Genomic DNA, 23099 nt, shown 5'->3' with positions numbered 1-23099 from the left:
AGTATTAATATAGAGCAGTGAGTGAATACACAGGGTTTCACGGTCTCGTCGGAAGAAAAATGGCTGTTGATGGACACATTAGATAGTTTGTGTTGAATCTGTGATCTTCTTATAACCGAAACTCACTTTGTGTGTATGTTGTGCAGGGAGGTGGTCGACTCAATGGTACAACACTTTAAGGTGACAATCTTTGGGGATCGCAGGCCAGTCTATGATGGAAAGAGGAGCCTGTACACAGCCAATCCACTACCTGTGGCACCCGCAGGGGTGAGCTGAAAAAAAAGACTCAGACACACAGACATAAAAACACACAAACACTTCTCTTCAGCACAACCTGAATGTAAACCATGTGTGCGTACAGACACATGATGCGTGCAGACACACAATCTCAACAGCTCGCCATTAGCTGAACCAAAACATACCTGCAGTCTATCACACATGCAGAAACACGGCACAACACATAAATACACTTCATCTTAAGAACCACCACTTGAAACTTCCCCTCACTAACTGCCCTCTGCCTCGATCTAAGCTTCTCTGTCCCGTCTCGCCCTGCTTCACCCTTCAGGTGGACCTGGATGTCACTCTGCCAGGGGAGGGAGGGAAAGATCGCCCCTTCAAGGTCTCCATAAAGTTTGTGTCTCTGGTCAGCTGGCACATGCTCCATGAGGTGCTGACTGGCCGCAGCATGCCTGAGCCCCTGGAGCTGGACAAGCCCATCAGCACCAACCCGGTGCACGCAGTGGATGTGGTGCTGCGACACCTGCCCTCCATGAAGTGAGCTGCTGATGTTCTCTGTTTGGCCTGTCTTTTTTCATTGATTTTTTTCAAGTTTAGACTTCTTGGTTCACTCTTTTAATAACAGCTGGTGGAGTCAATAGATAATTATTAGATAATTGTGAGATATTGTTAAATGACTGTAAATGATGAAAGTCTTTTAACAGCAGATCCATTCAGAATAAAAGCCCATTTATCCTACCTCAATCTCCCTACCTTCATTTTCAGTCAGCAAACATAAAGTCAAAAGATAGAGAACACATTGTAAAAAAAATATCCCTTTGATACTCATAGTAAATAGTATATATTTGTTTTGTCATAGTGGCACCAATATCAGCACTCTGATCCCAACGGAAATCAAACACGGCTTATATGAGGTCTCACGAAGCCCCATATTTGACCTCATACCATCTTCCACTCCGTATCACTTTGCTCAGCCCCAGACAGAGCACAGTGGAACACAATATCACCAGGGCCTTAATGAAAATCTTTTTTCAAAACATTATTAAAAAGTGGTTATATCCACACCTTTTAATTTAGCCCCGTTCCCAGCCACCAGACATCGTGACACATTGTCAGTCCAGGATTCACCAGGAGAAATGCCGCCCGTGTAGGATTATTAATGTATTAATGCAGAGTAATAAGAGGTGGATGGGCCCACTGCTCATTTCACTGATGGTTTCAGGCCACATTGAAGAGCAGCTGAGCGTGACCGGTTAAACACTAATGGACATACATTCACAATTCAGGATGTTTGAACTAATCTTACATTTCCCATCTCCTTTCATCCACCCTTTCCTCCTTGCCCCATGTTCTCCTCATTTTCATTTTGTCCTTTGAATGTCTTGACCTCCCCATTATCTTTCGTTCCGTCGATCCCTTTGTTCTTTTTCCTCATAAACGGCACTTTTCTCCGTCCAGATACACTCCGGTGGGTCGGTCCTTCTTCTCGGCTCCAGAGGGCTATGACCATCCCCTGGGAGGCGGGAGGGAGGTTTGGTTCGGTTTCCATCAATCTGTGCGCCCTGCCATGTGGAAGATGATGCTTAACATTGATGGTGAGAACCAAATTCCACTTTGCCTTTTTTGTTTTGTTTTCATGACACTTTGATGAGACGCAAACACACAGCTACAACACTGTTTATACGAAAGTAAGAACTATGTTTGTTAATGCAACTGTTCATATTTCAAAAATATTGAAATATGTTCAACATTTACACTACTTTCTTTGCAATACAATCTTTGTTTAAAAAAAGATGTCTTCTCTTGTACAGTCACACATAAATTGTTTTCTCCGCTTCTCTGTCACAGCAGGGGAAATGAGATTTTAATAATTAAACAGACAGATGAGAGGGACATAGAGCCTCTGTGATACATGCTATATTTAGAGATTTGTGGATGATTGATTTACTTTCAATGATGTTGTGTTTGAGGAAATGTAATGGCTGTATTTAACATAAATCTAACGTGACAATATCGCGCTCATTAGAAAGCTGAATAAAGTCTGCAGGCTACTCGGGGCTTTTTCGTCATTGGGGACACTAAAGTGTTGTGCCACGGAACCCAATATTTTGTTATAGGGATGCAAATAACTTGCTTTTTAGCTGATGTCACCTTTATACGTTAATTTGACTAATCTTTTTAATGAATCCTGCAGTGTATTTCTGTCGGGCTCATATGAGTGTACTGCATTACGGGTTACGTGGTTGTTTCCTCTCGTCTTGCTTGACCGAGGCTGAAACAGCAGCAAATGCTAGGGAGTTTGTCCGTGACAAAGTGCTCTCTTGCTGTAATGTATGGCTCATTCTGAGCGGCGAGTGCCGAGATCCCCGGACGTAAGCGCAGGCTGGCGGTTTGACCAGTTGCGATTCGCACTGCGTGTACATTTTAGGACCAGTAGTCTCCGCTTCAAAACAATGTGAGCATGACGTTGGAGAACATCCCTATCTGAGAGGTTGTATCCCTGGAGAGGAGAGAGTTGCTTTCAGAGTTTGACAAATATTAGCAAACATTAATTGATGACATAACACATTAAAGTTGCATCGATTGCACAGAATGGGGGCATCCTCATTAGATTGGCTACTTCCCGAAAACACCTGCGGCAGCGATTTAGATAATTAAATTTGAAACTCATACATAAGACTTGGGATTAAAAAAATATCCCTCCTTGAAATAACCTTGTTTATGTCTGATGATTAAGAGTAGATTCATGTCTCTAGAGAAACAATACAATGCATTCTTTCTGAAGTCCACAACCAGCTCCACTCCATTATTGTGGCTTGTCATGATAAACCTTGCAGCGAGGGTGTCGATAAATACTAAATAACGTCTAAGAATTCTTAATTACAAAAGTTCTTAGCAATTATTAGTTACAGACTGTGTGGGCTAAAATTCATGAATTCTTCTTATCAGAATCAGAAACCGTTTATTGTCAGGAATGTTTGCACAAACAAGGAATTTTGCTAGGCGGACGGTGCATACATTAGACGAGACAAACAACAGTTAACAGTCAACGACAACAACAGTGCAATGATATTTAAATCAAGTATAAGATAAAGTGCTCAGACAAACAGATAACGTTAATGTAAGTGTATGTTAAGTGGCATGAGTGTTTAAATATGAATTATGCAGTGGAGTGATCAGAAAGAAAAATAGTCCTGGGGGTGGAAAAATAGTCAAAAAAATAGTCCTGGGGGTGACCGAATCAGTCAGTGGGGGACCCGGGCTCTGTTGATGAGCCCGACTGCAAAAAAAAACTGTTGGTGTGCCGTGAGGTCTTGGTCCTGATGGACCTCAACCTCCTGCCAGAAGGAAGGGACTCAAACAGGTTGTGAGAGGGGTGAGAGGGGTCAGCTACGATCTTTCTAGTTTGCTTCAGAGTCCTGGAAGCGAACAAGTCCTGGAGGGACGGCAAATTGCAGCCAATCATCCTCTCAGCAGAGCGGATGATGCGCTGCAGCCTGGCCTTGTCCTTGGCAGTGGCTGCAGCATGCCAGGCGGAGATGGAAGAGCAGAGGATGGACTCAACGATGGCAGTGTAGAATTGCACCATCATTTTCTTTGGCAGGTTGAATTTCCTCAGCTGCCTCAGGAAGAACATCCTCTGCTGGGCCTTCTTTGTGATGGAGCTGATGTTCAGCTCCCACTTGAGGTCCTGGGAAATGATGGAGCCCAGGAAGCGGAAGGACTCCACAGCGTTGACGGGGGAGTCACACAGGATGAGAGGGGCGGGTGGGGCTGCATTCTTTCTGAAGTCCACAACCATCTCCACTGTCTTCAGAGCGTTGAGCGTCAGGTTGTTCTGGCTGCACCAGGTCTCCAGGTGGTCAGTCTCCCACCTGTAGGCAGACTCGTCCCCACCAGAGATGAGTCCAATGAGGGTGGTGTCATCCGTGAACTTCAGGAGCTTGACGGACTGGTGACTGGAGGAGCAGCTGTTGGTGTACAGGGAGAAGAGCAGAGGGGAAAGAACGCAGCCTTGGGGGGAACCGTTGCTGATGGTCCGAGAGCCTGAGACGTGCTTCCCCAGCTTCATGTGCTGCTTCCTGTCAGGCAGGACGTCTGTGATCCACCTGCAGGTGGAGTCGGGCACGTGTTGCTGGGAAAGCTTGTCCTGCAGTAGAAACGGGATGATGATGTTGAAGGCAGAGCTGAAGTCCACAAACAGGATTCTGGTGTAGGTTCCTGGGGAGTCCAGATGCTGGAGGATGTAGTGGAGGCCCATGTCAACAGCATCGTCTACAGACCTGTTGGCCCTGTATGCGAACTGCAGAGGGTCCAGGAGTGGGTCAGTCAGGGTTTTGAGGTGGGACAGGAGTAGGCGCTCAAAAGACTTCATGACCACAGAGGTCAGGGCGATGGGCCTGTAGTCATTGAGTCCTGTGATCGTGGCCATCTTCGGCGCCATCTTGGATCAGATGAAAATATGCAATGATTGAGGATGGAATAATGGCCTCAGAATGTGCCAGAGGTCACCGATTTGGGCTTTTACAACAAAAATGTAACTCCGGGTCGCTCTCCTGTACTAGTGTTTGCATCGTGTTGCAGGCTTGAGAGCTTTTTAATTTGGTTATTTTCCAATGCTTGCATTACTTGTAAAGGCAGTTGATGGCATTGCTCCTTCTTTGACGCCATACATTATTTAGTTGTTTATCGATTTGTCAGCATGGAGCCAGTTCCGCTAGCTGAGAACCAGTTTTTGGGAAACAAATGGAAGAGTTCAAGATGCAGTTTTGATAATTTGCTTCAGCACTGGCCTATTGCCAGTAAACACACTTTGTTTGGTGACTTGTGAGCTACAATTTGAATCTGTTATTTATGGAAAATAAGTATCGAAGTGTCCAAGGGTCATGGAGAATATGTTTTGCCATATGCACACTGCAGGAGGTTGTTGGAGAACAAACAAGAGAGTATGCGAGTGGTGCTTGGAGGGAGGTGGGTTTTTGGGTGGATGGGAACTGACTAATCGGTTGCTGTGGAGACGTGTGTGTGTGTGTGTGTGTGTGTGTGTGTGTGTGTGTGTGTGTGTGTGTGTGTGTGTGTGTGTGTGTGTGTGTGTGTGTGTGTGTGTGTGTGTGTGTGTGTGTGTGCATGGGGGAGACTGGTGGGTGTTGCCTGGGTCAGGAGGGTAGCTGTGTGCAACATTTCCTTGAGACAGCTTTTGTTTTGCTTCAAGTCTTTGAAGGCTCCGTCTCTATTTGAATCGTTTCCCTCTCTGCGCTCTGATTCTCTCTTTGTCTCACTTTCCCGCCTTCTCATCCTTCCAAATCAATTGGTCAGCTCAAGTCTCTTGTGTACTACAAACTGGAACTCAAAGTGCTTGCAAAGCAATAGTTTTCATACTCTCGTATTTATTTTTATATATATATGGGTCAATGACATGCATATTTTTGTGTCCGAATCCATTATTTCCTTTAAATAATGTTTTATCAATTCATGACACATATCATTTAATTATATAAAACCTCTTCAGTTTTAATATATTTTCAGTTCATTCAAATAATATATATTATTTTATGTTTTGGCACCTCAAACCCTGAAAATGTCAGGGGACACAGCTGTCCCAGCAAATGATCAGACTATAAAAACTATAAAATATTGTATTTTCCTCATAATACATTTAAAATAAACTACTATGGCATGCTTTTATTATTGAAACATTTAAAATAAAATAAATATTTACAAACACCAATAGTTTTAAACTGTTGAAATAATTAAAAAAACCTTTGTCTCGAAATGTTCATGTTCTCAAATGTCAGGTGAAGCAACCGCAAAGATGGGACTTCTATTTTGAAGTAGAGTGAAGAGAAGTTAACAGGATGTTGCATCATCAAGAGACCCCAACTGCCATCTGTGGCTGAGTGAAAAGATTTGTAGATCTCTCAGAAATATTGATTCAAATATCTACTTTACAGGTAGGATGGTGCACTTTTCATGTCAAGTCACGCAACCGATCTAAAACTAGAAATATTGTATTTTATCATAAAACTCTTTATCGTATTTACAAAGTATATGAATGAAGTTGCTAGCAAGAAATTAGTTGCAAAAGTCAGGTGACGCAACCAGATGTCAAATGTCGCAACCACAAGTCATTTCACTATATGAATCGTTATTTGACACTTAAAATTATTTATTACATTTTTCAAATGTTTAATAGTGTTAAGTTAAATATAATATTATACACGTTCAAAGCATTTTCATGATCAAATTGAATATTCTTTTACTGTTTAAGATGCCACTGTCAAGTCAAGAGAAATCAACCCGACACAGTGAGCTAACATTGTCAGGCGGCACAACTGATGTAGTCAGGTGATGCAGCCAGATAAAACTGTAATTTAAAGCAATACATACAAGGTTAAAGTAAATAAATGGTTGCTGAATATGATGTGAAGAACTATTGTATTGAATGTATTAATTTCTATATTTGTATTATTATGTTTCTCTATTTAATTGCAAAGTGGTTGCGTCACTTGACAATTATTAGCCTGTGAAGTTAAAAAATACTGTTAAAAACTATTTAAAACAAAACCAACAACTGAGACTTGTTAAAGCACAATGTTCCATTTGTACCAAAAAAAATATATATATGTGTGTATATATATATATATATATATATATATATATATATATATGTGTGTGTGTATGTATGTATGTATGTATGTATGTAGATAGATAGATCTATCTATCTATCTATCTATCTATCTATCTATCTATCTCTCTCTCTCTCTCTCTATATATATATATATATATATATATATATATATATATATATATATATATATATATATATATATATATATATATATAATCTATCACAAAAGCATTTACAGAGAAATTAGACCTTTTTAAATTTTACATTTGCAAGAATGACTCAAACGCTTCCAAACAATCGCACTGTGTGGAGAGGACAATTGGGATTGATGTCACTTCTGGTCGTTGGTGAAAGGCTCAAGGATGCAAACCGGGAGTGCAAGATTGTGTGTAAAATGCAGTCATCTGCCTCATGGATGTGCGCTAGCAGTGCTTTCATCAAACACGCCTTCACAGAGAGATTTCTTGCATCGCAACAGCTGAGCCAGATTATTCGTCAGCAACATCCTCAACACCACACTCACTTCAGCTCTCTCTGTCCATTTTTGGATTTCTTTTGATCTTGCATTGTGTTTTTTTATATCCTTTCCCCCACCCAGAGATTTGTATTTCTCTGTTGTTGTATGCCTTGTTCTGTCGTAATATATTTTAATTGATCAGTGCCTCAGTCTTTCCAATTATTGAGAGAAAGAACAGAGAGAACCTGCTTACGTTTGACCATAGGAGAATCTCCACGCACACTTTGTGCTGCATCAACTGCACTTCCTGTGTTCAAGGAGTGTTCCCGCTACATTTGTATTTTTTAGCATGGTGCTTACACAAACATTATGTGATGGCCTCTATAAGAGCTTCGTAATAGTGGCACATTCAAAAAGACAAAGTCCATCCCTGTGTTACAATTTGGCTGGTATTCATGCATTGCCTTTGACATTTTCACACAACAAACTAAAACACAGCTTCAATTAACAAAGTAGATCCTGCTTTTTTAACATATGGGTTTCTGAAGGAGTTACTGGTGAAAAATCACTGGTGAAAAGTGTTGCAGCAGTTTATAGGATAGCTTTTAGTTTCCCCTAAGTCTTATTTTTTGCACAATGCCAAACGAAGCCTTACAAAGTGGCCATTAACAGACAATGTCTTTTAACTGCATTTATTTTTTTACACATTTCTGGAAAGCCAGATTCTCAATAAAGATGCAAACCATCCAATTAAAACTGTGACGTTACTGCAGCCAGTGGGATAACACATAGTTGTTATTCAGTGAAGTTTTAGCATATTTTGTTAGATTTTTTTGTGTGTGAAATTACTTTTGTCCTTGCTTCATCTTGCAGTGTCTGCCACCGCCTTCTACAAGGCTCAGCCAGTCATCCAGTTCATGTGCGAAGTGCTGGACATCCACAACATAGACGAGCAGCCCCGCCCTCTCACAGACTCGCACCGGGTCAAATTCACCAAAGAAATCAAAGGTGAAAATGGGAGCGCAAAGTGTACCTGCGTGTGAGAAAGCGTTAAATTGCATGAACCAAAATGCATTATCTGTTGGGGGGAGGCGAAAGGGAGAGCACATCTCGCAGCCATTCACACACAGACACATTATAAATAGTACTCCAACGCTTTCTATTATTCACCAGGTTTGAAGGTGGAGGTGACGCACTGTGGAACCATGCGGAGGAAGTACCGCGTCTGCAACGTGACCCGGCGGCCTGCCAGCCATCAAACGTGAGTCAGCCAACCGGGCCGGCGAGGGAAACGGGAGACTCTGGGCGGAGTGTTTGGATGGGATGGGGGCGGGGAGCACAGTCCACAGATGATGTGATTACCAATTCACCGCCAAACAGACCAGATAAACGCTGACTCATCTTACAACCATGCGGTCAACATTAGTCATCCATTAGTGAAGGTGTGTGTGTGTGTGTGTGTGTGTGTGTGTGTGTGTGTGTGTGTGTGTGTGTGTGTGTGTGTGTGCACGCTGATCTTCAGTGTTTCCTGACTAGTTGAGTTGAGTAGATTATCTTGCTCTGTGATATCTTTAAATTGATTTATACACCATAATTCCATCGCAAAGGATGGTCCATATCTATGTCATTGCGCCATTTAGCAGTTAGAATCCTAAGAGTAAAGACACTGAATAATATTTAGATTGATTGTGAGGTTTGACAGTAGTTGGCTACACACTATTAGAATGTTGTTAATGCGTGTTATGGCTCTGATTTTGTAAATAGTAATTGGCTTGTATTACATTGCCTTAGTTTTAACTAGGCGTGCAATAAAGCCTCATCAATATGAAGATTGTAATGTTCAGTTATGATCATAAAGCTATACTAACACCTCATGAAGGCAAATCATTTTTGCAGGACGGTTGTATTCACCTGCATTAGTTTTTATAAACTGGCAACTGAGTGTGTTTTTAAGTCAGTCACTTTTTGTTTACATTAATTACTTGAGTGGACCATTACAGATTCCCTGTCTACAAGGGGCTATTCTGTACAGAGAAACTTATACCATCCACACTCTATTTTTATGGCCTCTTCAGTTTCTTCTCTGCTGTCACTGGTTTAAGTACCATGCATTTTGTCTCTGCCACACAGTGAAATAAAACATTAAAGCTAATAAAACAGATCTGGTTTAGGTAATAAATGCTTGACGATTGCATAACTTTTGGATTTTGTAGCAAAACAGTTTGACTTGCGACTTTCCTTATATGGTTTTATATTTTGAACATGGATGAACAATTTTAATTGGCCAGATTTAGCTTGACATAGCCTAGTTTTTGACATAATATGCTCTTTTCTCTGCAGGTTCCCTCTACAGTTGGAAAATGGTCAGACTGTAGAGCGCACTGTAGCCCAGTACTTCAGGGAGAAGTACAACCTGCAGCTTAAGTACCCACATTTGCCCTGTCTACAAGTGGGCCAGGAGCAAAAGCACACCTACCTGCCCCTGGAGGTGAGCGAAAACAAGTTGCTATTCCTCTTTGTTCTTGGGTTTCAATTCAAATATACGATGACTGCAGTATGTGGTCTACTGGGCAGCTCACAGGTGTGCCTGTGTATCAGCTGTATTATGAGGAAGCAGAGCAGCTGCATAATGTTTTCCCCATTCAACCTTTTGCTGGCCAAATAGTAACTAAAATGCCTTTTTTCTCTCTTGCAGGTGTGTAACATTGTAGCTGGTCAAAGATGCATCAAGAAGCTGACGGATAATCAGACCTCCACTATGATCAAAGCCACAGCTCGCTCTGCACCTGACAGACAAGAAGAGATCAGCAGGCTGGTGAGTTGGATCCACATCTCTTCTATCACTTCATATACGCCCTATTTCAATACTTAAAATTATATTGATTGACATCTGTTGATTAGTAAGACTGTAGATGTCAAACATTACTTCAGCATACTTTCAATTTAAAACACTTGCAAAAAATGATATATTGTATTTTCTTACTGATGATAATAAAATGAAGTTACAGAACACAAAAACAAAGCGTGTTTGTGCATCATCTACCTGCCGATTAAAACATTTAGTTAATTGGTACAGTGCCCTGTTAGGTTTTGGATTGTACCCTATGTATTATTTTCAAATTTCAAACCATTATTAGGGCTCTCAATTTAAAGGAGGTGGTTGTTGATGCAGTCAAAGACAAAATGCTGACTGGATAGGAGCCACGTTGCTAAGCTTGTCAACACTTAGTTGCCATGCTGCTCATCTTGATATAAGATTGCCTGTTTAGTTATCATCTCGGCCAGATTCTCATTTTCTATTGTTAACGAAGGCATGTCAGCGTGCTCGTTCATCGCATTTGGCAATTACGAGGCAGGCCTACCTACGGTCAACAAAATACCAGAGTCGTAATGGCTTTAATGTGTGAGGCTGCTACAGTGTCTGCAGAATATTGTTTATGGAAAGATTGACAGACTGTACACTGCCTCTGGCCACCATCAGATTAGCAGCGCACATTTATTATCTGCTGTTACCTTATTAAACCACGTTCCCCTATCGCTTTACTCTGGAACAAAATGAGTGGACTTGTTTGCAGGAAATCATTGTAGACGGCACTGTGGTGGTGTTTTCTTTTAGATACACAGTTGCTTGAAACTGACGGGGCAGTGTGGGTGGAAGAGCAGAGGTTGAGAGACGATAAAGGACAAAACAAGCCGATAAGCTTGCAGTCATTTTAGGATTAGGGTACTGCCACCTGACATTTTGTGGCATGTCCCCGATTTATCATTCCATTTTTCCTCTCCAGCAACATCCTATCAAAAAAATGAAAACAAAAACACTGCTAACCCCAGAAGAGAAATTGTCGTAAGAAGCATAAAGGAAAACTAATACACATACATACACTAGAAAAGCTTATGAGGCTTACAAGCATGGGCAAAAGGTTTATCTAACAAGCACTTGGCACAGTGGCAAGCATCGTAGACATCTCATTCTGAGAACTGCTGAGCCGTTGTTGCACTTTGTCTTTGTTCTGAAGAGGAATCACAACTTTGTCATAATTATCTACGTTCGAAATTTAGCCTTAGCTTCCGCTCTTAAAGAAATCAAACTATCCCTTTTCAAACAAAACAAGCCACAATGAGTAAGCAGGTATGGGACACTTCAGGAGAACACATAGCTATATATTTTAACCTTTCAGTACCGCAATGGTCTTTACTCACATCGTCATTAACTACCTTGATCTGACCCTGTGTTTAACTGTCCCACTCCCCGTCTCTGCAGGTGCGCAGTGCCAACTATGAGGCAGACCCTTTTGTGCAGGAATTCCAGTTCAAGGTGCGCGACGAGATGGCCCACGTGACGGGGCGAGTGCTACCCGCCCCCATGCTGCAGTACGGCGGCAGGGTGAGCACAGAGCACTTTATGGTACTCTTCCTTTAAATCACGCCCATTCTCTCTGTTTGTCTGACACACTCTCCCCTTCCTCAACCTTCATCCCACTGCCTCTAAGGGGAACTAACTCACTGGCTTCTGTTTGTTTCATGATGTCAGTCTTTTTGGCTTTTCTTTTGTAGCTAAGTCTCAGTAGTCCAAACTTTGATTCCAGCTTCAAAATGTATAGAAGGAATTGCCTTTTTTCAATTTGTATGTGTTTTTGAGAGAGGCAAATGGGACAGGAAAACTTGTTGTCTCTGCGACAAGGATTATTTTTAAGAAAAAAATAATAATTATGATTGGATAGCTTCTAAAGTATATAGCATTTGCCCAATGTCTTTTCTTGGTGAATAGATTTCAGAAAAATTGCACAAAGAAGCAACTTACTGAGACTGAACCACAGTGTGGATTAACATCTGTCTGGTTATCTTCTCTGAGGTGACACACCTTTACAGTACTATACAACATTTGGAGTTGTGTATTAGTGAGAACTATGACACCATTGTGCACACAATGTTGTGCATGTTAATCACATTAAATAGCATCTTACGTACTATGGATTCTATCAAATCGAATTAGCAAAATGTGCTAATGCACATCTCTTTGTCGGGCATGCTTTTTTTTTGGTGAATTGATGTATGAAAATTTGTGTTAATACATTTTGGTATGGATGAAGAGTGCGTGTGTGTGTTCTGTGGATTTTCCAAAAGCAATTTTGTGTGTGTGTGTGTGTGTGTGTGTGTGTGTGTGTGTGTGTGTGTGTGTGTGTGTGTGTGTGTGTGTGTGTGTGTGTGTGTGTGTGTGTGTGTGTGTGTGTGTGTGTGAGTGGTTGCACATTTGTCTTCCTGCCTGTTCAAGCATGAGCCTGTATGAACAGTATGAATGTGAGTGTTTTCCCACGTAATCGTGAGTACATGTGGTGAGACTGCAATGTTGTTTCAGAACCGCACTGTAGCCACGCCCAGCCACGGGGTGTGGGACATGAGGGGGAAGCAGTTCCATACCGGGGTGGAGATCAAGATGTGGGCCATCGCCTGCTTCGCCACACAGAGGCAGTGTCGGGAAGAAATACTAAAGTATGATGATTTGCAAATGTTTTCAAAAGTCCTTTTCTAAAATTCTGTTACTGTCACTGGTCGTGCAGTGATGATGCTCACTTAAGTATAGTCATACAAGTTTAAAAGTAGCTTGTTAAATTACTATTACAATAATTTATTTTTTCATTGATCTGTAATGATGTTTCAGATCCATTTATTTACATATTTTGTCTCATAGTTTGTAATCTGGCATGAATTCATAATGTCCGTTTCAAATGATTACTTAAAGACGGGTAGTATCTCTTATCTCAGCGGTTAGCTTAAGTTAAATTTAGGAAAAATAACTGTCAGGGGTAGATAAAAGGATAATACAACATACAACTGCCCTTTGATGCATTGAAAATCAAACGATGCACTTCAATTAGATTTTTGGCATTTTAGGATAATAAAAACAGGCTTAAACATATTTTAAAATCTAAAACTTTTAAGAAAACTGATTAATGTCAAACAAAATTGCTATGCCATTTGCTGTTACTCGAGGTACCATGTTTGATGTTTTGCTGACAACTTTTTTCAGAGGGGCAAGCTTGCAGCTTAGTTGACTATTCTATTGACTCTTTACGGTCACCTCCTGCTTCTTTCTCATTTAGGGGTTTCACAGACCAGCTGCGGAAAATCTCCAAGGATGCTGGGATGCCCATCCAGGGCCAGCCATGTTTCTGTAAATACGCCCAGGGAGCAGACAGCGTGGAGCCCATGTTCAGACACCTCAAGAACATCTACGCCGGACTGCAACTCATCATCGTCATCCTGCCGGGAAAGACTCCTGTCTACGGTTAGAAAACTGCTTCAGCTAAATATCTCATGAGAGCCCAGAGAAACACTTGGTGGTTAAGCTTGTCTTGGGGAAAAACTAAAACACTAATTCTATCCTGGAACTGCGTGCTTGTGCAATATGCTTTAAAATCAATGTCAATGAAAGAAACAACCAGGACATATTTTAGAATATTACTTACTTTTTGTACCCACCCATAGCCGAGGTAAAGCGTGTAGGAGACACCCTCCTGGGCATGGCCACGCAGTGCGTCCAGGTGAAGAATGTGGTGAAGACTTCCCCACAGACACTCTCCAACCTCTGCCTCAAGATCAACGTGAAGCTGGGAGGCATCAACAACATCCTGGTGCCTCACCAACGGTCAGTCGGGCTATTCTTCTCCTCCAATAGGTGTATTGCTCTGCTTGTGACGCTGTTTATAAACGGCTCCTTAAAGCTTGGACTGTTCAGATTTCTGTATCAGATGGGCTCAAGTTTGTCTTAGCACAAACGTGTAAAAAAAAAAGAAAAGAGAAGAATAACACGCACACACCATATTAACAAACAGGGTATCATGCAAGAAAAACATCTATATGTTGTTGTCATGTAACTCAATCTAATTATTGACTTTGTTACATCTCTCAATTAATAGACCATCAGTGTTTCAGCAGCCAGTTATGTTCTTGGGAGCAGATGTTACACATCCACCTGCTGGAGATGGGAAGAAGCCTTCAATTGCAGCAGTAAGTTATATCTTTATTCTACAGCTGACCTATTGGTTGAATTTGTCAACTTGTGTTTGTTTCCCCTGTATCTGACATATCCTCCGTTGACCACTTGCAATCTATCACCATCTCTCTTCCAGGTGGTAGGCAGTATGGACGCCCACCCCAGCAGGTACTGTGCCACTGTGCGAGTCCAGAGGCCCAGGCAGGAGGTCATCCAGGACCTGGCCTCCATGGTGCGGGAACTGCTCATCCAGTTCTATAAGTCAACCCGCTACAAGCCCACCAGGATAATTTTCTACAGGGATGGAGTTTCAGAAGGCCAGTTCAGACAGGTCAGCTCCCACTTGTATTCACACAAAACAGAGTATCATGACACACATCGATAATGATATAGAACACATACTGTAACTGCACAGTGTATGAAGAATATAGTTAACAGGGTCTTTATTACCATCCCCCCCCTTGCCTCCTTAGGTGCTGTATTATGAGCTACTGGCCATTCGTGAGGCCTGTATCAGCCTGGAAAAGGAGTACCAGCCAGGCATCACCTACATAGTTGTGCAAAAACGCCACCATACACGGCTCTTCTGTGCCGACCGCAACGAGAGAGTGAGTTCCCACCGCTTTCAGGCTCTTGGAGAATGACACAGCGTTGGTACCCATTAAAGTCAGCACAGTGTGTTATGTGCTAGTCCATATTCTTTTTATTTTATGCTCTGTGCCAGCACGTTAAGTACTCGAAATGGGCCTCCTTAGTTACCTTTTGTTGTCGATTGGCCTGTTCACCCTCCTAACCCCTGTAATTGCATTCGATTAAAGCATTAGGGCCCAATGCAACCGGAGAGCTCTGGAGTGGCACTCAAGGGCCCTAGAGTAAGACTCGGCTAGTAACAACCTTATTTTCAGTGCAGAGCATTAGGCTCTCTAGAGCATTAGGCTTTTAATTGGTTGATTGGGAAGCATTTGGTAAACCTTCGCCTGACTTAGTCCATCATCTAGTTTAAAAAAAAAAAAATTTCACTGATTAGACTTTTTACCTCCTGCCGTCATTTAGTGCTTTAAAAGCTTTCCTTTCTGTTGCTCTTTTCATGAAACTTCCATTTTCTGTTCAAGTTGTTTTTGTTTTCATGGTGATCCCGTCAAAAAGGCATTAGTAGGGACTAACTGACCATTATCTCTGTCAGGTTGGACGTAGTGGAAACATTCCTGCTGGTACCACCGTGGATACGGACATCACGCATCCCTACGAGTTTGACTTTTACCTCTGCAGTCACGCTGGAATACAGGTCAGTCCAACCTCTTGTCTTCTCTGCCTTTTTCAGCAGGATGTCATCACACTCTGAGTGATCACTCTTGTGATTTTGCAGAGCTACGCATTCTTGCAAAGAGATGGTGAAATGGCCAAAGGAGGAAATACCCCTTGTTTTTTCCCTTTCCTGTAATTATTTGACGTTAGATCCCCAGGAACTGACAAAGTGGTGCCGACAATCAAAAATCATGTGCCAGGAGCTACTGTACCATCCCTTTTTGAAATTCACATCATTATGCCACAGGAAATGGGGCACAAGATTGCAGCTAACCTAATTGTTTTTACCCCCTCCCCCACCGCCCCCACCCCTTCTTAGACGTCTCAAATGTTTTTTTTACCGCAGTTTGCAACACTCTTGCCTGTGCGTTGTACACATACCACAATACGTTAATCAGAACATCCACAGCAGCATGTAAATGGGAATATTAATAGAATATACATTTTCATTAGCCATGTAAAGGGCTTAGTAGGAATATTGTCTTTTTCGTAAAAATTGCAGACAAAAGAATATTTGTGTGCATTTAAACATGTGATGTCAGTCTCTTCGGCAAAGCTGAAACCTTTTAAATCAGAATCTAATAATATTGCAAATGTATTGATCCCCTTCTCCCAGGGCACCAGCAGGCCCTCCCACTACCATGTACTGTGGGACGACAATTGTTTTACCGCTGACGAGTTCCAGCTGCTCACCTACCAGTTGTGCCACACCTACGTGCGTTGTACCCGCTCAGTCTCCATCCCCGCGCCAGCCTACTACGCCCACCTGGTGGCCTTCCGTGCCCGCTACCATCTGGTGGACAAAGAACATGACAGGTGAGAACGGGAGAGCAAGCGGGGAGAATAAACAAGAGGTTCTTCTGTTTTTGACCCTGGTTGTAAAGGTCTTGAACTCTGAAGTGTAATTCTTTGGAAAAGCAGTCACCTTGTATTCCTTCACAATGTTGCCAAATGTGTCCCCGTATTATTTGTCATCTGTTATAACTGGTGCTCTCCTCCTCTCTGCAGCGCCGAGGGCAGCCATGTGTCTGGTCAAAGCAACGGCCGGGACCCCCAAGCGCTGGCCAAAGCTGTTCAGATTCACCACGACACCCTGAGGACCATGTACTTCGCCTGAGCTACACCAACCATTCCCAACCGTTGCCACCCTTTACACACACACACAGATACAACCATGCACACCTGGCTTGCCAGTCAAGGAGTCCTCACATGTGCAAGTCTCTCCCCCTCACACAAACACCTAGCAAATCCGGACCTGACACTGTGCAGAGGAAAGCATGGAGGAGGGGAGGCACCCCCACACTGGACTGAGAATGCAAACGCTGCTTTAAAAAACAAACAAGAGAGAAACTCAGCACTATTATGCAATATTTAACCAGCCAACTAGTTTATTTTCGCCCTTATCAGGCCCCTTTTTCATTGCCCCTCCTATCTGTTCTTCCCTGTTTGTCTCCTTTACTTGTGGCCTAGTGGGTGTTTTTTTTTAAACTTTTCCCTTCTTTTGGCACAGTTTTTCTTTATAGTCTACTTTTAGTGTTCCGCTCTTTTGCAATCTACAGTACCTCAAGTCAGTTTGAGCAACAGCACTTTTACATTCTGTTGACTCTCCCCAGTATTTCAAATGAGGGAGCAGAGAAGGAAGGGTCGGACTCTGGAGTTGTTGTGTTGCGTTTGATTTATTTTGGAATGTAGTTGTTTCATTGGATCAGAGGTCCTCCCAGTTGCCACTTTTTATGTTTTCCTTTTTCCTCTTGTTTCCTTTTTGTCACTTTTCACTTATGTGAGAAATCTCCAGTCTCTTGGATGGAGCAACATGTTCTTTTGAGCACACTGCCACCTTGTGGCGACGAGGTATAAATGCCCCTTTAAAGCCACAACAACGAATTGTTGTCTTACAAGGTTTTGGATCAGTTTTGATTCATCTTTAGCAGTCAGCTGTCACACAAACAGCCAGTTTATATTGGCTGATATGTCAATTGCAGCCATCTGTGGATTTTATTTAAAGTATAACACTGTTATTTGTTTCTGGATGTTATTTTTCTTTTACATTATGTGAAACATTTTATGATTCTGACTTTTTTTTAATCATTTAAACCATGTAAACTTATGTTTTTAATCTTAGTAGCCATCATGCATTCATTTCCCTTAGTGCTTTATCTCACATTTCCCTCTCTTTCCCTCACAGTTTGAGATGGTGGGTCAATAGAGATCACGTCGATGGTTTCCTCTAGTGCAATAATCAGTTGAACGAAGGGAAGTGGATTTTAGGGGACTTTAATGATTCAAAAGAACAGTCGGACATTTCATTTGAGAGCGAGCGTCCTCGAATGGAGAACAGTTTGCCACTCGTTGGGCACTTTCATGTATGTCTCCTCTGTGAGACGATGTAATCATGTTTTATGAGTTTGCCCTTGATGTTAGGCAAAGATGGTGCAACTGCAGTTTTGATGATTTTCGTGTTTTTACTTGAATTGAAGGCTCAGTGGTTTGAGAATACTTTATCATCAATGGGCAGAATTTCAGAATTTCTGATCTTCAGTTTGCTAATGAGGCAGATTTGCTCCATTCCTAAGAGTAACACAGTGGGTGTAAAGGCCATAAAGAAGTAGTATTCAAGTGCCTGGTGGGAGTTGAGTGTGTAAAATCGTCAAAAGCTGCATAACTCGTTATTAGGATTCTATTTCAGTGGGTTAAATGAATCAAAAAGCATATTCCAACAAATGGACAGCGTGAGATGGTTTCACCGATGCCTCTTAGTCTCCAGACTTTTCTATACATCTCATCGCAATCATCCCAAGATCAGTATATTTCTGCCATTCAAGCAAAGCAGGCCGAGTCGTCCTTTTGCTTATTCTTCACCAGGTGTGTGTGTGTGTGTGCGTGTGCGTGTGCGTGTGTGTGCGTGCGTGCGTGTGTGTGTGTGTGTGTGTGTGTCTAAAAGGCCGCCGGGTTCATGAGAATGGAGTCAGATTCAACGTCGCTGTCAACTAATTATTTCAATTGTTGTTGCTGTCAGTAGAAGCTGTACAGTAGCTGTAGTAGCCTGAGTCCAGGACTCGGTTTGATTTCTGTAACCGGCTCAAAGTTGTGACTTGCTTCAGAAAAAATGCCTTCGAGGACTTCAAGTTAGTGACCAATATTTGCAGCGGTAGCACAGCTGACTTTTGATGTGAAACGTGCACCTCGATTCAAATCGAACTCTGTGCCGCTGAAGCTCGTCTGGGGTTTAAAAGTGATCTGCACTAAAAGAAGCTGTGTTTCGGGACTGAACAGGCGCGGTGCTATTCTTGTCTGAATTAGAATCTGAAGCTGAACTTCTATAAGAGACTCTTGATGAGCAGGAGGGTGGGGAATGGTTTGAGGGAGATTTTGGATTTCACTCAGTAGTTATGATCAGCATTGAGAACCTGCAAAACGGTACAATGGCACACAGTGAGGTATAATGTAGGGTCCTGCATCCACTGTTCCATTTGACTGCTTCTCACAGGCCAGTGGGTTTGAGCCTTCAGGATTTCACTTGTGTTCCTGAAAGCCTTTTTAAAAGCCAGATTGAAAGTATATTTGTACATTTTAAATGATGTAATGCACACCACTTATTTTTGCTAACAGAAAAAAGTAGTCTAATTAATAATCTTAGTAATAGCTGTATCATGATACGTAATAGTTAAAAAAGTATAATAACAAAGTTTATTAGCGTAATAGGCTGACTTGTTCCTGTGTCACTGTATGACGTGTAGTTTATGTGTGAACAGTTGTGGGGTTGTTGAAACTAGTGGCGTGTGTTCGGACTGTCATGCTGTTATTGATGGGGATGTGGACTTAAACCGTCTCTTGCTTTGATGTTCGGGGAGAGAAAAAAAAGCTGCAAGTTTTTGAATGCTTATTTCTCTCCTCTTTTTGTGAGTAGATGCCCGTACAGTCTGAGGGTTGTTGTAGAGGAGAGAATGTCAAGAAAGAAAAACACAAAGCCTTTTGGAGTATAGTACTTAATATAAAGACGTTACATCCCTATCGGGACGGCAAACGGTAGAATAGAAGAAGAGCCGTTTGATGTATTGAGCACAGTTTCTGCTCTCGGATGTTCTCTGGGTTTTCTTCAGCCGGTGCTGATGCCTGCTCCTTATCAGGAGGGAGAGTGAAAAGGAATGGGCAAGTGGTTTTGAAAGTGTTGTTGATCCATTTCAAGGACTCGCGTGATCAAAGAATATTGTAACAAGGGGTAGTACTTCTCCATTCTTTGTCGTTAAAGCCTTGGGAGGATTTACGTTGGATTTCAACCTCCGCTGCGCTCCTCAGACTCCTCTCCGTACCCGAGCCACTTCATGTGCTCACAAATAGAAATGAGTTCCCCTCCCCGTAAATCTGCGGTGTGACAAAGCCTGTAATCTTATTGTTGCTCTCTTTTCCCTTTTTGCTCCTGAACATTTACTCCCCTTGTGCCAGAGGACTACATTGCACGGCCCAACAATCTCATCCGATCCAGCTCTGGGAGGCGTGGGAACGCTGGGAGCTGAAGAACAATAGTGAGGTCCGGTCAGTAAGACGTAGCGGGTCCTGTTGTTCATGTGTGATTTTTAGACGGATGCGGATCAACGATGACTTCTTGCGGCGGATTATGTAAACAAGTTTATGAAGTTGATTGCGAGAAGTATAACCTGTTTATAACTCACTATCTCTGCTGTCGGTAATGGATGTTAGTGTACGAACGACACTCTTGAGGGCAGTTGAACACATGTTTACATAGCAGATGTGTTTTGCCTCGCTTACAAGTGAAATGTCATCAGCTCTGCTTTGCAAATATCAGCTAGTGGAGAAGTGACACGAGCGAGACCGTTTGGGGCCTGTCGAAGTGAACGCTTGGAGCGATACAAAGACATTATTTGTCCTCAACAGACATCTGTGTTGCCCAGCAGGGTAATGGACTTGTTTGTCCTTTCAGTTCTATTAAAATAACTTGTTCGACCTGATTGAAATGAAAGGCTACAAACAGCTTACAGCTGGCTGTGTGGCCTTTGGTTCAGTTATGATCGCAAACGATTCAGAAGTCTTTTTTTACGAAAGCTGAATATCAAACATCTTATCCAGAGTGACAACTGTTTGATGAAGCAAAATAGCTAAATTGGCTCCAGAAGGTCAATGTCTCTGTTTTTAAACGGAAGCGAAGGTGTATTCCATTTTGAGTCAGCGATCAATAACCCTGGTTATTTTGGTTGCTCTCTGTTTGCAGTGGAAGGTAGCAATGGAGTGAGAAAAAGTCTACAGAAAGTGCCTTTCCTCTTGATGGTGCTGTAAATGGAAAGATCAAATGTAAAATCAAAGAAACAGAATCTCCTTTACAAGAAGACACACTGCAGTGCAGGACCGGCTGCATTGACACTCACTCACTGTACACGTTTGTTTTTTAAGAGATGGCAATGAAAAGTCGTGTTTCATGTATTTAGACATTAAGCCTTCATAGAAATAGAATATATGCCAAGTATATAATTGTGGTTGAGCTTTCGCTTCTTAGTGCATTTAGTGTCTTGGACCAATGGTGTCGTTGGTACAGTGGAATGTGCGTGTGCGTGGGTGTGGTGGGTGGGGGTCGTAGCTGACACTACCGCGGTGTGACACAGCTCAGCCCACGAATGACAAACCTAGCACAGCACTTTAGAGACTGCCACTCTCACTCGGACACATAGCCAAGCGGTTTCAATCGCTGTCCCTCCGAGGATTTGAACCTCCGCGCAAACAAGGAGTAGAAGGGATGCGTGTTACCAAACGAAGCAGTCGGTCATTTAAAGTGTACCTCACGCTCCCGTGACTTTGTTGGTGGCTCGGTTGAGTCGGCCTGCTCTCGAGTGGCAGTTCCCCACTCGAGACTTTGGTACCGCTAGGGCTGGGTGTCAAAACACGATATCAGCACCGCCCAGATTCAACACCTCAAACTTGGGACAAGCAGTCCAAGAGGTTTTTTACAAGAATATGTTCTTGCACTGAGAATTGAAGGTTTTCTTCTTGAAGGGCATTTTACTTTGAAAAAGCAACATAATAAGTGAAAAGAATGACTTGAACAATGTAGTCTGTTTGCATAGTAAAGTGCGCTTTCATATTAGTGTCATTGTACTGCAGGTACAGAGATGGAATGAACAGAACCAGAGTCAGTATTGAAACCTCTCCCGATGCCCAGCCCTAGTAGCAGCAGCAGCCCCATGGCGATCCTTCATCTTAGTGCAATGCCCGGCCATGTGTCTTGTCCCTGATGGAGGAATGTGTGCCCAGCAGTATCCCTGCCTTGAGCCGGTATGTGTCGACTAAAGACCAAGGGTAGTCCGCAGGTTCTGTGGGTACTTTTTCAGTCCAATGGGTGAAATGTTTCTATTACAAGAGATCTCAAAAAAACACTGCACCTCACTTACCTTGGTATGCTGCATATGTTATACTACATGAAAGAAAAACTGCAAATCGCTTTTATTATGACATATATTGCTTGAGTAATGCCTGATTGCGATATTCTTATACGGTAACTATTTTAGAGTCAAAATATGTATAACTGTAAAAAAGAAATATTCTCTGTTTTGTCTTAACACTTATCCGATTTTGAATTTTTTTTCTTGAGCCTACTTTTACTTTGTTGTCCTATTTAAATGTGTCGTTCTTTAAATTTATATATATGCGGAATATTTTATGGTGTATTTATTGAGAGTGCATTCAAGCGGCTGGAGTCTCCGCATCATATTGCAGCATGGTGGGGGCGGAGCCAGGAGGATGAGGCCTTTAGCCCCTCCCCCTCCATGTTGACGCCTTATTCTCCGAGACACTCAAGCACAACAATATGGAGGGGTGGTGCGAGTTGGAGGACAGGGAAGAGGTGGATTTGACCCGGTGGTATTTACAGGTCAAGTCTCCCTCGTCCTTTCCCTGATATTCTTTACCCTCCACTCTTCTTTCACCACCTGACAATGCCAACCCCCACATGTTGCAGCTCATCTCTGACGAAGGGAACCATTTCTGAATCACACTGACCTGAGTGTCCAAGAGCTGACTTTTTTTCTAACCCCAAGCTGCTAATTGGTACTTTAGCCATGTCAATTCTCCGAGCCAGTAAAGATGGCAGGTGGGTGAACGTAAAATGTAAAAAGCGGCGGGGGAAGGAAAGATGTTACAAATACAATTTTAGCACAGGCGCCACTTTTTTCCTCTTAAATTGGCTCCTTTTTTCTTGTGCTCAAACATTTCCCAGCAGGAACAGGTCTCATTCCACGAGAAAAAGACATGCCTCAGCCTTAAGTGTGTTCTTACATAATCGTCAGATTTCTATGTGACTTTAGCGATGCCTGTGTTGGGCGGCCTACCGAGAAAACAAGCCTACGTACTTGATCTGCCCTGATTTCCCCAAGCGGCATCCTCATCTCTTCTCATTTCTCATGTGAACCACTAACATTGCTCCAGAACTTAACTGAACTCTGATGTGCGAACAAGACTGCTCTGTCCTG

At 42.4% G+C, this 23099-nt stretch overlaps 1 protein-coding gene across 1 annotated transcript; it reads left to right on the top strand.

Annotated features, from left to right (window-relative positions):
* Nucleotides 1-586: 586 nt before the first annotated feature.
* LOC306745358 (protein argonaute-3-like) lies at nt 587-16741 on the top strand (the record flags this gene model as incomplete). The annotated part of the gene is made up of 16 exons (XM_079228131.1): nt 587-777; nt 1699-1835; nt 8199-8362; nt 8471-8586; nt 9666-9813; nt 10021-10140; nt 11587-11709; nt 12682-12815; nt 13427-13611; nt 13812-13971; nt 14243-14333; nt 14456-14650; nt 14793-14927; nt 15503-15604; nt 16241-16440; nt 16633-16741. Exons 1-16 carry the CDS (start codon nt 659-661, stop codon nt 16739-16741), a joined length of 2238 nt encoding a protein of 745 aa, XP_079084257.1. The 5' UTR covers nt 587-658.
* Between the last annotated feature and the right edge of the window lie 6358 nt (nt 16742-23099).

This window comes from Taurulus bubalis, assembly GCF_910589615.1.
Source record: "Taurulus bubalis genome assembly, chromosome: 12".
NCBI classification, from domain to species: Eukaryota; Metazoa; Chordata; class Actinopteri; order Perciformes; family Cottidae; genus Taurulus; species Taurulus bubalis.
This window is presented reverse-complemented; position numbering and strand designations above follow the sequence as displayed.